Source organism: Apteryx rowi, unplaced genomic scaffold (genome assembly GCF_003343035.1).
Source record: "Apteryx rowi isolate R43461 unplaced genomic scaffold, aptRow1 scaffold_117, whole genome shotgun sequence".
NCBI classification, from domain to species: domain Eukaryota; kingdom Metazoa; phylum Chordata; class Aves; order Apterygiformes; family Apterygidae; genus Apteryx; species Apteryx rowi.
The window spans coordinates 2,113,665-2,127,964 of NW_020447386.1; the positions used below are offsets into that span (position 1 = coordinate 2,113,665).

The window sequence follows — 14,300 nt, forward strand, 5'->3', positions numbered from 1 at the left end:
TTGTCAAAAGTGCCATTTAATTTACTTGTTAAAAGTGGGAATTCAGGCTGGCAATTTTTGATTTACTTTTCCTTTCTTAAAAAGGAATGGAAAGTTGTGATTTGATTGACCTAGTTTATTTTCAGGCTTTAAATTAGGTTAAATTAAAAATGGGAAGGTTAATTTCCTTCAAAGCTGCTGAATAAACTGTTTTAATTAAACACTTCTTTGATAATTAGATACATTTAAATTTGATTTCTGCAAGTTATTATTGTAGATGTAATTTGTTACCTTGAAGTCATGTTCATACTTTCTATGAAGTAAGGCATTTTAGCTGTATCATTTCTTGCACTGAACTGGAGAACGTTTCACTGGAAATAGATTTCATTTTAAGAATATCTGTTGTGATGCAGCTGTGGAAAGATAATCCTATTATAGATATTGCTGTATATGAGAACACCCTATTACAAATACATATTTACCTTTTTATTAAGTAGATCTTTAGCACATTCTATCCTGTTTATAATTTGTTCAATTTGAACCAGCAAAGCTGTAAGTCCAGTCAAGAAATTAATTTTTAATGCAACTCACTTTAGCCCCTGTAATGGTATGTTTTTGACTTATTGTGCTCTGGTGTGTCATCGTCAGATGCAGTTTTGACTTGGTTTATTCCTCTTTATATGTCTTCATAGTTTGCAGTATCTCTTCTTGATTATAGTTTGCCTAAAAGGTCAGTGTTGGTGCTTTGTATTCTTATTCAGTGCATACGTGTTGTTGTTTTTTGAAAACTTCACTGCATTCTTGCTATTGCACAGCCTTTGCCCAGATTTGCTGCCGGCTTATGTCTGCTTACAGTATGTTTGCTACCCTTTCCTAATTGCACTAAATGGCATACAAGTAAAATAGAACAGAAATGCCAATTATTTGATATTGAGAAGGAATGCAGAGTGGTTGCTCTTTATTTTCTTTAGCTTGTCCCTTAATGAGTACAGAGTGGTAATTTCTAGAGAATGAATGAAATGACTGTTTTGACTTGCTTTTTCTTAATGAGAGATTTGAAATCCTTTTATAAAGGTATCTCCAAGGATCAGCCATTGAATTACTCTAGAGAGTGCTTTTGATTACATTTTTGTCCAGTGTCAAATAGGCCATATTATACAAACAAGTGAACTTGTCCAGTTCTAAAATTTTGTTGGTATTTTATGGCATTTAAAATAGCATTTTTGAACATTTTTCTTTCTGTTTTAGTATGTAATATGTTGTCTGTTGGTGAATTAAGCTAAAGTATTATAGGAACACTACTTTGAGTTGTTAGTCAGAAGTAACTTCAGAATTGCTCATTTTGCTCTGCTTTGTTTACTGTTCTAATTGTATGCTGTTACATTTCCAAGATGCGCTTTATTGAAAAAATCTAAATAAGAAGCAAAACTTAATTTGGGCTTTAACCTGGAGCTGTACAGAGGACATGAAGTTAAAAACAAATACATTTGAAATGGTTCTTTTTTGCAGAAAAATGTATCGAGACACAAGCAAGCTACTTGCTGTTTTCTGTGAACAGAGTGATGTTTGCCAGGTTGTTTATTGATTGTGATAGTGCAGCATTAATGTAGCAATTATCTCGGTAATAAGCAGTTACGTGTTAAAAGCTTTCTGACAGTTTGATGTATGACTTTGGCATTAACTAGCGTCTGGCTGATTTTGAAGAAGCTTACCTCCAATTAAATGTGCCTGCTTGCGTGAAGCAGAGCCTCAGACTTTATGTAAATCTGTAGTCTGTCACTTCCTGCGATTGCTGAATTCGGCAGGCTGGGAAATAGACGTGCTATTGAGAACGCCTTATTTTCAAAAGCGTTATATATTCTGCTCACAGCTTTTGCTGAGTAGGAGCTGTAGCTAAAAATAACTAAAATGAATTTCTCTGTCCCTCTTTCTCTCTTTCTCGCTGCAGGATGACGTAGCTTTGCCAAGGATTTATCAGCTAAGCAGAAATGAGCTTAACATCCTGGTTTTTAGTGAGCAGTGGAGGCACCCGCCATAGGCTGCCACGAGAGATGATTTTTGTTGGAAGAGATGACTGTGAGCTGATGTTACAGGTAATTGCATCAGTCTTCCATGGCAACTGTTCATATTTTGGATTTAATGCACCAGTTTTATATTTCTTTTGAAAATTAAATTTACCAGATGCTATGGGCCAATAGTTTTGATTAATCTTTTGTGTTTGTAGGAAAAAGTTAGTTTGAATATACTGCCATTAACCATACAATTACTGTCAAAATGTAAAAGATCACATTTCCTTCATATAAAATACACGCTAAAAATAATGCAAGAATAGAATATGAAATAATTTTTGCGGTATGGTCAGCAAAGTAGACTGTGTGTTGCATAATATGTGATAATGATAAATGTACTAGATGCTTTTGAAAAGAGCTTTCTTTTTCTGTAATTTGTAATTTAATTTAATCACGTGATTTGACATAACTCTGTATCCCCAGTCCTGATCTCCTTGCACAAAGACAAATGAGATTAGAGATGCAGAAATACTCTTCTTTACTAAGGAAGTTGAATGACTCAATCTCAGTAATGGTGTAAGGGAATTGTAAAAATAAAGCAAGTCCTACTTGAAATAGTTTGATATTTGGTAGCTTACTCAACTTTCAAGATCGCTGTGTGAAACTTCCCCAAGTGTGTAATTATACTGTTATGTAGCCATATTAGCTTCATTCAGTTTTAGCAAAGCTTAAGTGGGTATGCACTTGGCCTTATCAAATCTTAGCCCTCTGTGTTTCTTCTGTCTAATATATTTATTTTTGAATGGTTAATGGTAATATTTTGGGAGTTTCTTCTTAAATTCTTGCCTTTGCTTACTGTAGAACTCTTAACAGGTTTGAAATTCAAAACAAATGTTGTAGACTCTTTCTACCACTCAATAAAATATTCTTCTGGATTCTTTGTTCCCAAGAGTTATAGTCAGCCATTAATGGCCCCATTAGAATCTTCCTTGCAAATAAAATGCCTAGAAACCTATTTGGATGTATATAACTCGTAATGTAATCTCCACTAAACTGCAATTGGCTCTCAACCTCAGAAGGCGTCCAAAAGGTTTACTTGTGATGGAAATGCTTTGTCCTGTTAGAAAGTGGGTGTAAATACTCTTAATTCCCTTTTTATAACAGGCAGTATGAGGTCTTGGTGATTTATGAGGGAAGTAGAAACAAAGCAAAACAAACCTGATTCCTACCCAGAGGAGTGTAATCTGAGTGTAGTTTTATTTTACCACTGGCTTGATATAATGTGGTGTTGTCCATGAAAGAGGAAGTTTTTTCCTCCTGCTCTCTCCCGTGTGACATCACTGGCATGCATCTTATTCTGTGATCTGCTGGCTTAGGATGCTAGACTGATAGTGAACTTCCCTTTTGGGGTGGGGGGGTGGAAGGGTTGATCCTTTACAACTCATGTGCACACACTTTGTTCAAAAGTTGGAAAACTGTAGGTATTTTAATCATTTAAGGTACTCATACTCCTCACATAATTTTTGCTAATTAGGTATGCAGGGAAAATTGGTTCCCACCTCCCCTCCACAACAATAAGTATATCATTCCTTGTTTAATCTCTGTAGTTTTTCATGCCAGGGAGAATAATAGAGTTGCAACTTGCTAGAATGTGGCTGGTTATCTTCAAACTTTGTATTAAAATCCATGCATGTATATTTTCACCTGATGATTTTTGTACAAAATAAAAATTATAATAATTTTAAGTTAATTGCAAAAGCTACTTTTTATTGCTCTAAATTTAAGAATCCTGTTCTGTATGAAATTAGAGCTATAGATTTCTTTTCTAGAAGGTAGAAGTGGAACTTATTTCTTAAAGACACTGATTTCTCAGCCTCTATAGCATATTTATTAATTGATTTTCTTTGTTTATCTACTGTTTACAAGTATTCCTGCAACACAATACTTCTGTCATACTTTTTAGCCATTTAACTGTCACTCAGATTGGCTGCCTACAAGTCATGCTGGTGGCAGGCCAGCCTTGCATCCACTCAAGTTTCCTTTCAACGAAATCATTTGTAGACAGTACTTTGTACCTGATATACACTGCAGTAAAGTCTTACTTAGCTGAGGAGAAAATATTAAGAATTTTCTGTCCAATATGTATGTGGCCTCCTGAACGGTTAAATACCTTGATTTAATGACCTGGGTTTTGTCCAACATGGTTGTCTACCTTGTCTTACCTAAGTGGAAGATTTGAAACGGTCATAATGGAAGTTTTTAAAAGTCAGATGAAGCTTTTTTTTTTTTTTTTAGGTTTTTTTTTTTGTTTTGTTTTTAGTTTTATATGTTTGCGACTGGATCAAGTTCTTGCTGAATGTCATTTACCTTAGATTTTGCCATAGCTGATGAATTTGCGTTAGGTTTTTTCCTTACGCTATATATGCATATATGATTTTTTTGTGTTTTGCAGTTGTCTCATTAGTGAATTAGTTAGGTTTTAATGGTCGGGGTCTGTGGTTGATCAGTCTTTAGTGAAGCTTAATACTTGAGCATTTACTGCTTAGTGTTACAATACTTCAGTCATCATCACCTCCAAAAGTAGCTGCCTCTTTAATTAGTATTTTGAATACATTCCAGTTGTTTATAAGTGTAATTTGTTGTAAATTGGCTTTTGAGTTAGTAAAAAGAATCAAAGGTCGTCGTGATTTTTCAAGCATCTTCTATTTTGCCTGTGTTAGGCCTGCATTCCAGCATGGTTATAACAGCACGTACAGCTGAAGGGGGAGGAACCCACCGAAGTAAAAGCTGATAATGCGTTCTTGTTCTGTATGTATAGTTCTTTGTGTAGGACCTTCCATTCCACTCTTGACAATTCAGTTGTTCTCTTAGTGCAAAGCATGTGGACAGCACATGATAAAGAAAGTGGAAAACTTTTATGCTTTCTGTCAAGACATTATGGATTTTATAAAAGCCTCATATAAAAAGCATTTCAACTCTCTGTGTTTCATAGGATTATACTTCAATTGTGCACCTAACCATTATTATTTTAATAGAGTTTTTGTTCAAGTCCAGGGATACAGATTTGCTTTTAACTGGGTTATTTTATAAATATCCTCAAACATAGCATGCGCTCTTCATGTTTAGCTAGCTGCTCCAATTCATAACTTTGCTTGTGGATAAATACTATTCTTTTGCCTTCTTCCACTGTTCCATTTAGAAAATTTTTTGAATCTTGGTGGTGGAACCACCTCCGAGGTGAAATATTCCACGTATTAATAATATCCAAATTTTGGGAGAAAAAAAATACTCATATTTTCTTTATTTTGAGCATTTTTTAGTAGTAGTCTGTGATTGGATTGAGAGTCTTAGTCTGATGTAATGCCAGCTACAAATTTATTTTAACTGAGGATTGAATTTTCCTCTTGATAGTTGTACAGGTCTTAGCACAGCTATTCTGTGATTTTAATTATTCATGTAGTCAATTATGCATCTTATAAAGAGTAATTTTGGTAGTACTCACATTTGAATTGAAGGCTGCAATAACAAATCTGAAGGAGAAATGCCATTTCAAAGATGTGCACAATATTTAGACTTGTAAAGACCATATGCAATGAATAAAAAATTTGCCCAATTGTATGTGAGTAGTCTAGGCCTGATACATCTTCAGACAGGAGACCCATAATGTGCTGCAGAATTTCAGATGACATACTAAAATCCACAGCCTTGAGTAATCATTTTTCACATTTCAGAAGATGTGATAAAATACTCTGAGGCTTTAAGGATTTTTTTTTTCATGTCATTTCCATTTTAATTTATTTTTAATAGGAAATGGCATGTGAACATAAAATAATTGACTACTAAACTAATACATATTTGAATAATGTAACATACTTGAAAAATGTTCAGAAATTCTTCTCATAACCTAAGTAAAGGTAGGCTAACTCTTGTGCTTGCACAGTTGCATTACTCGAGTGTGAAAAAGTGTAATCTCTCTTTGACATTGGAGGCTCAGAAGAACACCCAAATCAGCAACTTTGATTTTACTAAGATAGCTTGTTTTCACTTGAGGAAAGTTTGCTAAATCAGAACCAAATGAGCTTTGCTGATATATCGACATCCACAGTTAAGAAGCTTTAATAATGTAGTATACTAGTATAGCTTTTAGTGACATAAAGCGTGTTGTTCATTTGTCTGTCTTTTCCTTGATTTTTCCCTGCCCTCCCCCATATCCTCCCCCTCCCCCTATGCATTTCAAGACTGTACAGCAAATTGGCTAAAATGAGAAGTATAGAAATAACATAGTAAGTGTAAGCAGAAGAGGACTGATTTTACTTCTTTGAGAAAAAGAGAAGCAATCAGAAGATGGCATGGCAAGGAAGAATAAGGAAGTAAATTAAACGGAAGGAAAATAGTATGAGCAAGTCTCAAGAGATCAAGAAGGAATGAGCTGATAAATGTGGGATCCTGAGAAGACAGGATAACCCACAAACAGAAGGATGCAAACATGAAATTTTTGCTAATACTGAAAAGCAGGTTCTGTGCACTCTATCACTCTGAAAATACATGGCAAAGAGCTTTTCAGAACTAAGTGGGGGGGGGGAGCAGAAGAGGAACAGGAAAAATGGTATATTGGCCTCCTTGAGAGTTGGAGTTGCGTGGTCTGATGCCTTGAACTGGCTAGTGCACTTATAACCTGGGGCCCTTCAAACTGACAGTCAGCAGGTGCTGGTGTGGAAAGGAGAAGCACAGAGTCTCAGGCAGAAATCCACCCCCTCAGTGCTGTACAGGCCTGGGACCTGCTTCAGGACCATCCCAAGTCACGAACAACAAGTTGCATGGCAAGGATGGCAGAAGCAAAGCCAAAACCAAAGAAGAAATTTGGTGCTGTACAGTCGTGTCAGGACACTGCAGTAGCAGAGTTACCACTGAAGCAGTTGCGAGAGCAAGCGTGTGCAGCTGGGAAAGAGGAGCTGTGAGCCACATCTAGCTGGGAACTTTTCTAGCTGTCCAAGCGCTGACGATGTGCATGCACGAAGGAAGCATGCTTCCAATCCGCCTCTTCCTGTCTCCAAGTCTGCGCCTCATGCTGCAAGCATTTAGCTATGGGCAATCACAAAAAGAGGCATTTGGCTGTTAGGGCAGTGGTGCCCTAATTGCTCTCCTGTGTTCTCAGAGGAAATAGTAACAGGAACTGCTCCTGATCTGCGGGCTGGCATTTGGTCATGGAGTAAAGAATAAAAAAATTGCTGAAGGGCTTAAGGAAGGACTGATAAAAGAAAAAGTCAGAACTGATGGGAATAGTAATTCAGGGAACAGTCAGACATTTAGTGATGATGTTATAGCTAATTTGTTTAGGAAGTTGAGATAAAGAGAAACAATTGATTTCCTTGTATATATTCTAAGAATCCCGCTAACCAACCTGGAAGTTTTACTGATGCATGACAGGAAACCAAATATTTCAGAGACAACAGCAGTACAATGGAATACTATTCATGTTTTGAAAGATGCATGTAGTTAAGGAGAGCTAGAAATAAAGGTGAAATTGAGGATGTTGAATAAAATGTCAGTGGTATTATAGCCAGCTGCAAAAAAAAAAAAAATAATAATAATCTTTGGATAAAATATCACTGGACTTAATGCTTCCCCAAATCTAATTATAAGTTAAGAAAATACTTAATGAATCTGAGGATTCTGCTATGGGCATCCAGGGCCAGAATAGGATATGGTTAGAGATCTATTTTTTTCATATATGGACTAATTTTTTGGCTATAGTTTGAGAAACTTGTTATGAGAAAAGCATATAATCATGTTACTGTAAGAAATAGCATCAATGATGATATCTTGATCTGCTTTTGAAATACCTTATTTTGCATTGATTTTAATCTTTTAAATATTTTAGTCACGAAGTGTGGACAAGCAACATGCTGTACTTAACTATGATGCCTCTATGGATGAACACTTGGTGAAGGATTTGGGCAGCTTAAATGGGGTAAGTTAACAACAGTACAAGGTAGCTCCCTATAGTCTTTCTTCCTTTTTTTGAGCAAGAGCAGAGTGATTTAATTAGTGTTCATGAATATCTTTTCAACCCAGGTGTTAAAATGGGGAGAACACTTAAAGGGAAAACTTGGTTTCTTGAAGTTTTTCCACTGAGCATTAGTTAAAGGGCTGGAATAAAAGGTTCCATTAATAAGAGGGCCTTGGCAACAGAAAGATCTCAGAAGAATAAAAAGTTATTCTTCTGTGTTTCAGAAATGTAGAAACAGAAAATCTTGACTTGAGTAATTGATTATATGCTAACAGATGGTATTTCAATGTCTAAAATTTGGTAGTGGGAGGAGCATATCCTGAGCAGGAAATGAATTTACATTTCATATGCTATTCATTTTTCTCTTTGTTTCATACAGCAAGAATGTTAAATGGTACTTTCTGTGTGAAAACCAATTTAAGCATGCAGTAACCATGTTGTGTGTCAACTTATGTAACTTATTTTGCTTTTACTTTTTCAGTATCTTTTTTTGTCAAAATGTCTATGAATAAAGTATAAATGTTGGGTTACTACAAACAATCTACTATAGAAAAATGTGAAAGTCTCATGAGCAAAGTGGAGTTTCATATGATATTTTACGTTTTAAGGCTTTTCTAGGGATTGCATATGCAACATTCTGGGTAAGCCTCACCTTTTATAAATGTTGTAAATATAGTAGACTATTAAAAACTTAGCAACTTTGCCATATTTTTGTAGCCCTTTAGATGCTGCTTTATGAGCTGTTTATAGATAGTAGTTATGATCTGTGTTTTATATAAATTTTAAATATTTGGCTATGTTATAAATGTGTACAGGATAAAATTCAGTTCATCTAACACTTATTCACTACATGTGACTTTCTAAATATTAATATAAATCAGTAGTGCCAAATGTTTAAAAAATATAAAATAAGAATCTCAAGTCTGCTAGCATTGACTTCAGTTTTGGTGTTTGAACTTGAGGTGCATTTAAAAAAAAAAAAAAAAAGGCAGTTAGTCTGTCTTTATTAGTTTTTCAGTGTTTTAAGATCTAAACCTTAAGATGTATGCAACTCAGCCTTCCAAAAGAGTCAGAGTCCCAAGTGCATCTGAAACCAGAAGGGTTATATCCTTTGAATAGTTGTGCAAATATGAGAACTTTGGTGCTTAAATATTTAATATACCTCATGTTTTGTAGGTCAATGCACTGTGTCAAGGCAATGATCAAAAATAAATTCAGCCCAGAGTAATTTCTTGCTGAGCCACTTTATTTTATTCTCAGATTCTATGTTACTCCTGCCTCAATAGGCATTCCTTCTTATATTCATTGCCTTGCTACAAAGTTTGAATTTAATAAAAATATATATTACGAGGACTTCATTTGACTCCTGTATTTCTCTCTGTTAAGGAGCTTTCAGTTATTTGCTTCACTTGATTGGATTCCTCCCCATGTTTGATGTGTCAGTTGCTCTGTAGCTGTTTACCCAGAGACATCAAAGGAACCGTTTCTTCCCACAGTTTTGGGATAGGGAATATTAAGTCTTAGGGGTGCAGCCCTTGCTCTTCGTCTTTTCAGTGCTTCCGTTCCTATCTGCTTCCTTCCATGCTTTTCTTACATACCTCAGCCCATCTGGTTTCAGGTCTAAAGGGGAAACATAATTTTGTAACACCATGCTTCAGTCAGCTTGTGCAGGAGAACAGTATATGCAATATCCTTGTACTCTGCAATGAACTGGTAACTAGGTGGTGATTTTTTTCAATCCAGTTATAAGTTTCAGTGTTAACCACATGTATCATGTATATTGTCGTATGGAAATACAATGCTTTAAAGAACTAGCTTTTTTCAAAGCAGGAAAAAGATTCATTCAAAATGACAGAAACATGAAATGGTGGTGGGCAGGGAGGAGGAGAAACAGGGGGGAAGCAAACAAGCAAACAAAACCCCAGAAACCCGCTCTGAGGTTTTTAGACCAGTATTCTTTATTTTTTTTATTTTAAATTTAACTTTTTGAATGGTTAGCTTTCCTTGACTACCTCATAGCATAATTTAGCCAGCTTCTGTGTGCAAAGACTGGAAGCTACTTTTGGAAAGTGGTATCTGGTGTTGGCATCAAGGAGAGAGCTACAGAATCTGGTAGTATCTGTGTAAACCAAAACAAATAGATAAGTTAATGAGAAAACTTGCTTTCTGCTGTGGCTCTAAAGCCCTAGTTGTTTGTGGGAGAATTAGTTGCGGTCTTCCCAAAAAAAATGATAGATGAATTCTACAAATGGTTTCTTGGACCCACAACTTTTTTTTTCACTATATGAGGTTATTTTGCAACCCAAATAAGATGTTCCAAAATCTGTCGGACTCCCCCTTTTCTGTGTTTACTAACCAATTGCTTTTTCTGAAAGATCTGTGGTAAAGTGACATTCTGCTTTTGAAGACATTCAAGTTCCCCCCCCCCCCCTTTTTAATCTTTCCAGAATATATATGTGTTCTAGTTTGCTCATTCCTTTATCTACCTGTCTTCCCTTATCTTTTCCTCCTGGCACATTCTTTAATTTTTGAAGAATTTTAAAATCAACATTGAGAGTTCATTTCTCTCCTTGGTCACCAGTTCTACAGTGCTTTGTTGCTCCTAATCTTGACAGGTATTTTTTGTTAGCATTGCAACAGATTTTGTTAGCATTGCAACAGCATCACTTAACCTATTGGCAAACTATCTCTTCTAATGAGAATTTACAGGAGGAGCAGGTCCTAGCATGTTTTTCTGCAGATGACTGCTGCGCACAAATCATCCTGTCAGTCTCGGAGGAGTACAGTGACTACCACAAACGTAGGAGGAAGATGGCTTTATTCCTCAGCATCTTTACAGAAGTGGAACAGAAAATCACTTCTGGGTTTCTGGACATGTTGCAAGCAACTTTGTCATGTTTTTTTGGGGAGGGGGGAGGGGGGCTTGTTTGTTTGCTTGTTTTTAATCCAGCCAACCTCCCTTGGTAAATAACCTTATATATGGTCTCAAAGAAGATAGATAGCTATACCAATTTTTCTGTCAAGGATTCAAGTCATTTTTTTAAGCTTTTTTTTTTTTTTTTTAAGCTTTTTTTCCAAGTTCATTGTTGGAGGCTGAAAAACACAAAAGGTCAAAGCAGAATGTAGAATGTATTTGTCTGTGGGAATTGAGGGCCAGCTTATAGTTTCTTGTAAAGACATTTTAATTCTTAATGTGGTGAACGCAGATTTGTGTTTCATAGTGGTGTGGTAGAAGTATTCATAATTCTACAAGACCAGGGTATATAAGTCCAGAATTTCACTAAAGACAGCCTTTTATGCTCTTTGGTTTAAAAAAAAAAAAAAAGTAACAAAACAAAAACAACCCTCAGAATTTCTCCCTTCTTTGAAAGATGCTTGAACAACATTTAAATTGAGTGAACCATAAAGAGGGAATATGGACATCAGTAATATCATAGACAAGCTCTGCCTTGAGTGTAGGCATGAGGATTTCTACATCAGCTTCTACCCATTCTCAATTTGCTTGCTTTGTCAAGAGCAAACATTTGTTTTGGGTCTTCATGGTTAGTGCCATTTCCTTTGAGAACAGATGTATACTTTTCTCGGTATGCAGGATAACCCCATTCCTGGGATAAGGCACCTTTAGCCACTGAACATGCTTTGGGGTTTAAGGGGAGATGGTCACTACCACTACATAGCTTTCTTTTGAGTTCCATGAGCCCCAAATAATTTTACCAGGTGAGCAGTGATTGTGGTTGATGCCTTCTTGCCTGAATGTTCTTGTATCTGTATGGTTGATTCACAGTCAATTAAGTGAAAAAGTGACAGCAGTTTTCAATCTGGACTTTGTACATCTAGATTTGAAAATAAACCAAAAGTAGGTTTTCATCGGATTCACATAATGTATAAGTTCTATTTCTAGAAGGTAATTACTTGTTGTGGTCATTCCTACTTATCTTTTAATTTATACTAAAAAGATTAAGGAATTCATCTTTTCTGAAGAAAAAATCTTATAGTTGCTAAGATATAATCCATTTAATCAACTTCAACAAAATTCAGACTGTATTTTCCCATATTTTGCTCTGTCACTTCAAAAACATACTAACAAAAGTGTCACCAAAACTCAGGCGTAAGCATCAGTGGCCCTGTATTCTTTTCAGGGATATTTACAGAATAGTTAATTTCTTGACATTGTCCTTTCACATATTTGTTTTAGGATGGGATAGCAAAATCCTCAGCCAACTTTGTGAAGGCTTAAAAAAATCTAGAGAGAGGCAACTCTTGCTATTTGAAGAGCAGAGCTTGGGAATCACCTGAATATGTATAAATGTGTATACAGTGATTTAAAGAGAAAAAGGATTGTTCATTTTCCTAGTAACTGAATTTTCAAGAGGCATTGTAATATGTTCCAATGCCTATGTTGGGATTTTAAAACTGCAGTGGCAAAGCAACTGAGGCTTGGTTGTTTTATGCTGTCAATTCAGTCACAAGGATGTTTGTAGCACTGCATGCACCACTTCCAGAGTTTTCTGGCTTGAGTATACTGCGTGCACATGAATTTCAGAACTCAGTGACCTGGAATAAAAATATATATATGTATGTATTCTGTGGCTGTCTCAGTGAATCTCTGGAGGATATGCTTTGCATGAATTTTGCTCTGGGTTCTCACAAACTTAAAGTTGCATAAATGTGTCTAAAGTACCACTGAAAGTGCCATGCCAGTAAATAGCTATTTCTGTAATTCTTATTTCTTGTGGAAGGTATTTTCTCTGATGCAGATAAGCAATTTTATAAATAATGAGATAAAGAAACACTTTATTTAGGGGGAAAACTTAAAACAGAAGATTCCTTTACTATTTTGGGGAAGGATCACATTTCTGTCTTTCCAGACTTCATCCAGTATTAGATTTAGATGAACAAAACAAGCATTCAAAGATTCAGATTCTTGGCTTGTTTAATTATTAAAGTTTTTTTTTTTTTTGGTGTGCTCTTAACTTCAAAGCGTTTCAAAAGTAGCACATTTCAGCTGTGCTGTGCCTTAGAAAAATTTACACGCTGTTGTACAATTCTGAAGTTTGAAGTAGTATAATCCTGTAGGATTGTGATACTTTGAGTCCCTAAAACTGACACAAACCGTAGCAGATGTCTTTCAGAAAGGTGCTCTAAATATTTAGTTCCTATCTGTAGCATTAATGTGTAGTCTTTGGAAAAAGTAAAAATGAGCAAGCAGCTGTAAATTTTTTTTAATGTACAGGGAATACTACCTCTGATAAATAATTCATAAAATAATGTAACAATCTCATACCAGCTAAGCCATAAATATTTTATTTGCATTGAATTTGCCCTAAACTCAGACTTCATTTTAGACTTTAAAAGGGAATGGAGAAAGTAACACTGAACAACAAGAGACTGATCACATATAATTGATTATTCATATTTCTTAAAAAGGAAGATGCTACATTCATATAAGTCCAAATATTGCATTCCTTAGTGGTAAGCAGAGAGGGAAGGTTTCAAGAAATCCAGGAGCAAATGTAGGAGAGAGGAGCTTAGAGTGTAAATTTTAGCTCTTCAAGGCAGATCTGAATTCAGCCAGTAAGGAACAATTTGAGGCAAGATGCTGATGTGCTGAGTTCTTCTGTCAGCTCATACTGTGCAGAGATTCTCAAGGATCCACAGCTCTGAAGGAAGATCAAATGTTACGCAGAGTTACATTTACTGTTTATTTTTCTTTGTAGCCTGATCTCGAGTTTTATATTGAGAGCTTAATCTCTTTTTCTGCTAGAGAAAACTTACCATGTGATGACCTTTTAAATTTCCCTATGAATGAATTCCCTATGAGTGAATTCAGGTGAGGCCAATTTAAACAATATATCATTTTTTCTGAAGGTAACAAAGTCAGTTTAAGAAACGATTCATTTCTAACTTAGAGATTTAACCTAATCTGGAGAGTCCTAAGAGCAGTGATATGACTTGGAATGAGTGTAAGGGTTGATTTGACGGCTGTTATCGGGAGGTGGCAGGTTCTGGGAGAAGTCTCTCCTTGAAGGTTTCAGCTGCCCTTCCAATGGCAAAGGGCAAGCTGTGAAAGGAGCACTTGCAGCTTCTGACAGCTACTGCAATTCCTACCTTACCACGCTATAATCATCTTTGATTTCTGATGTCTGAAGTCACCAGATGAGCCTTCAATTTATGAAGCTGATGTTAGTAAACTGAATGGTTTACTGGGCACTAAGAGCCTTCCTTCCTAAAACTATAAATCGGACTTTAAAGATGCAGATCAGTTCCAATGCAGGAATATACTTTTTTTCCCCCAGTTGTTG

At 35.8% G+C, this 14,300-nt stretch overlaps 1 protein-coding gene across 5 annotated transcripts in view; it reads left to right on the top strand.

Moving 5' to 3' along the window:
- Positions 1-14,300, top strand: part of CEP170 (centrosomal protein 170) — a 112,539-nt gene that overhangs the window by 24,508 nt on the left and 73,731 nt on the right. For all 5 annotated transcript variants that reach the window (XM_026081859.1, XM_026081879.1, XM_026081890.1 and 2 more), the window contains exons 2-3: positions 1,928-2,072; positions 7,870-7,959. In XM_026081859.1, coding sequence (XP_025937644.1) covers positions 1,968-2,072; positions 7,870-7,959 — 195 coding nt within the window. In that variant the 5' untranslated portion in view covers positions 1,928-1,967. The remainder of the gene's footprint in view (positions 1-1,927; positions 2,073-7,869; positions 7,960-14,300) is intronic.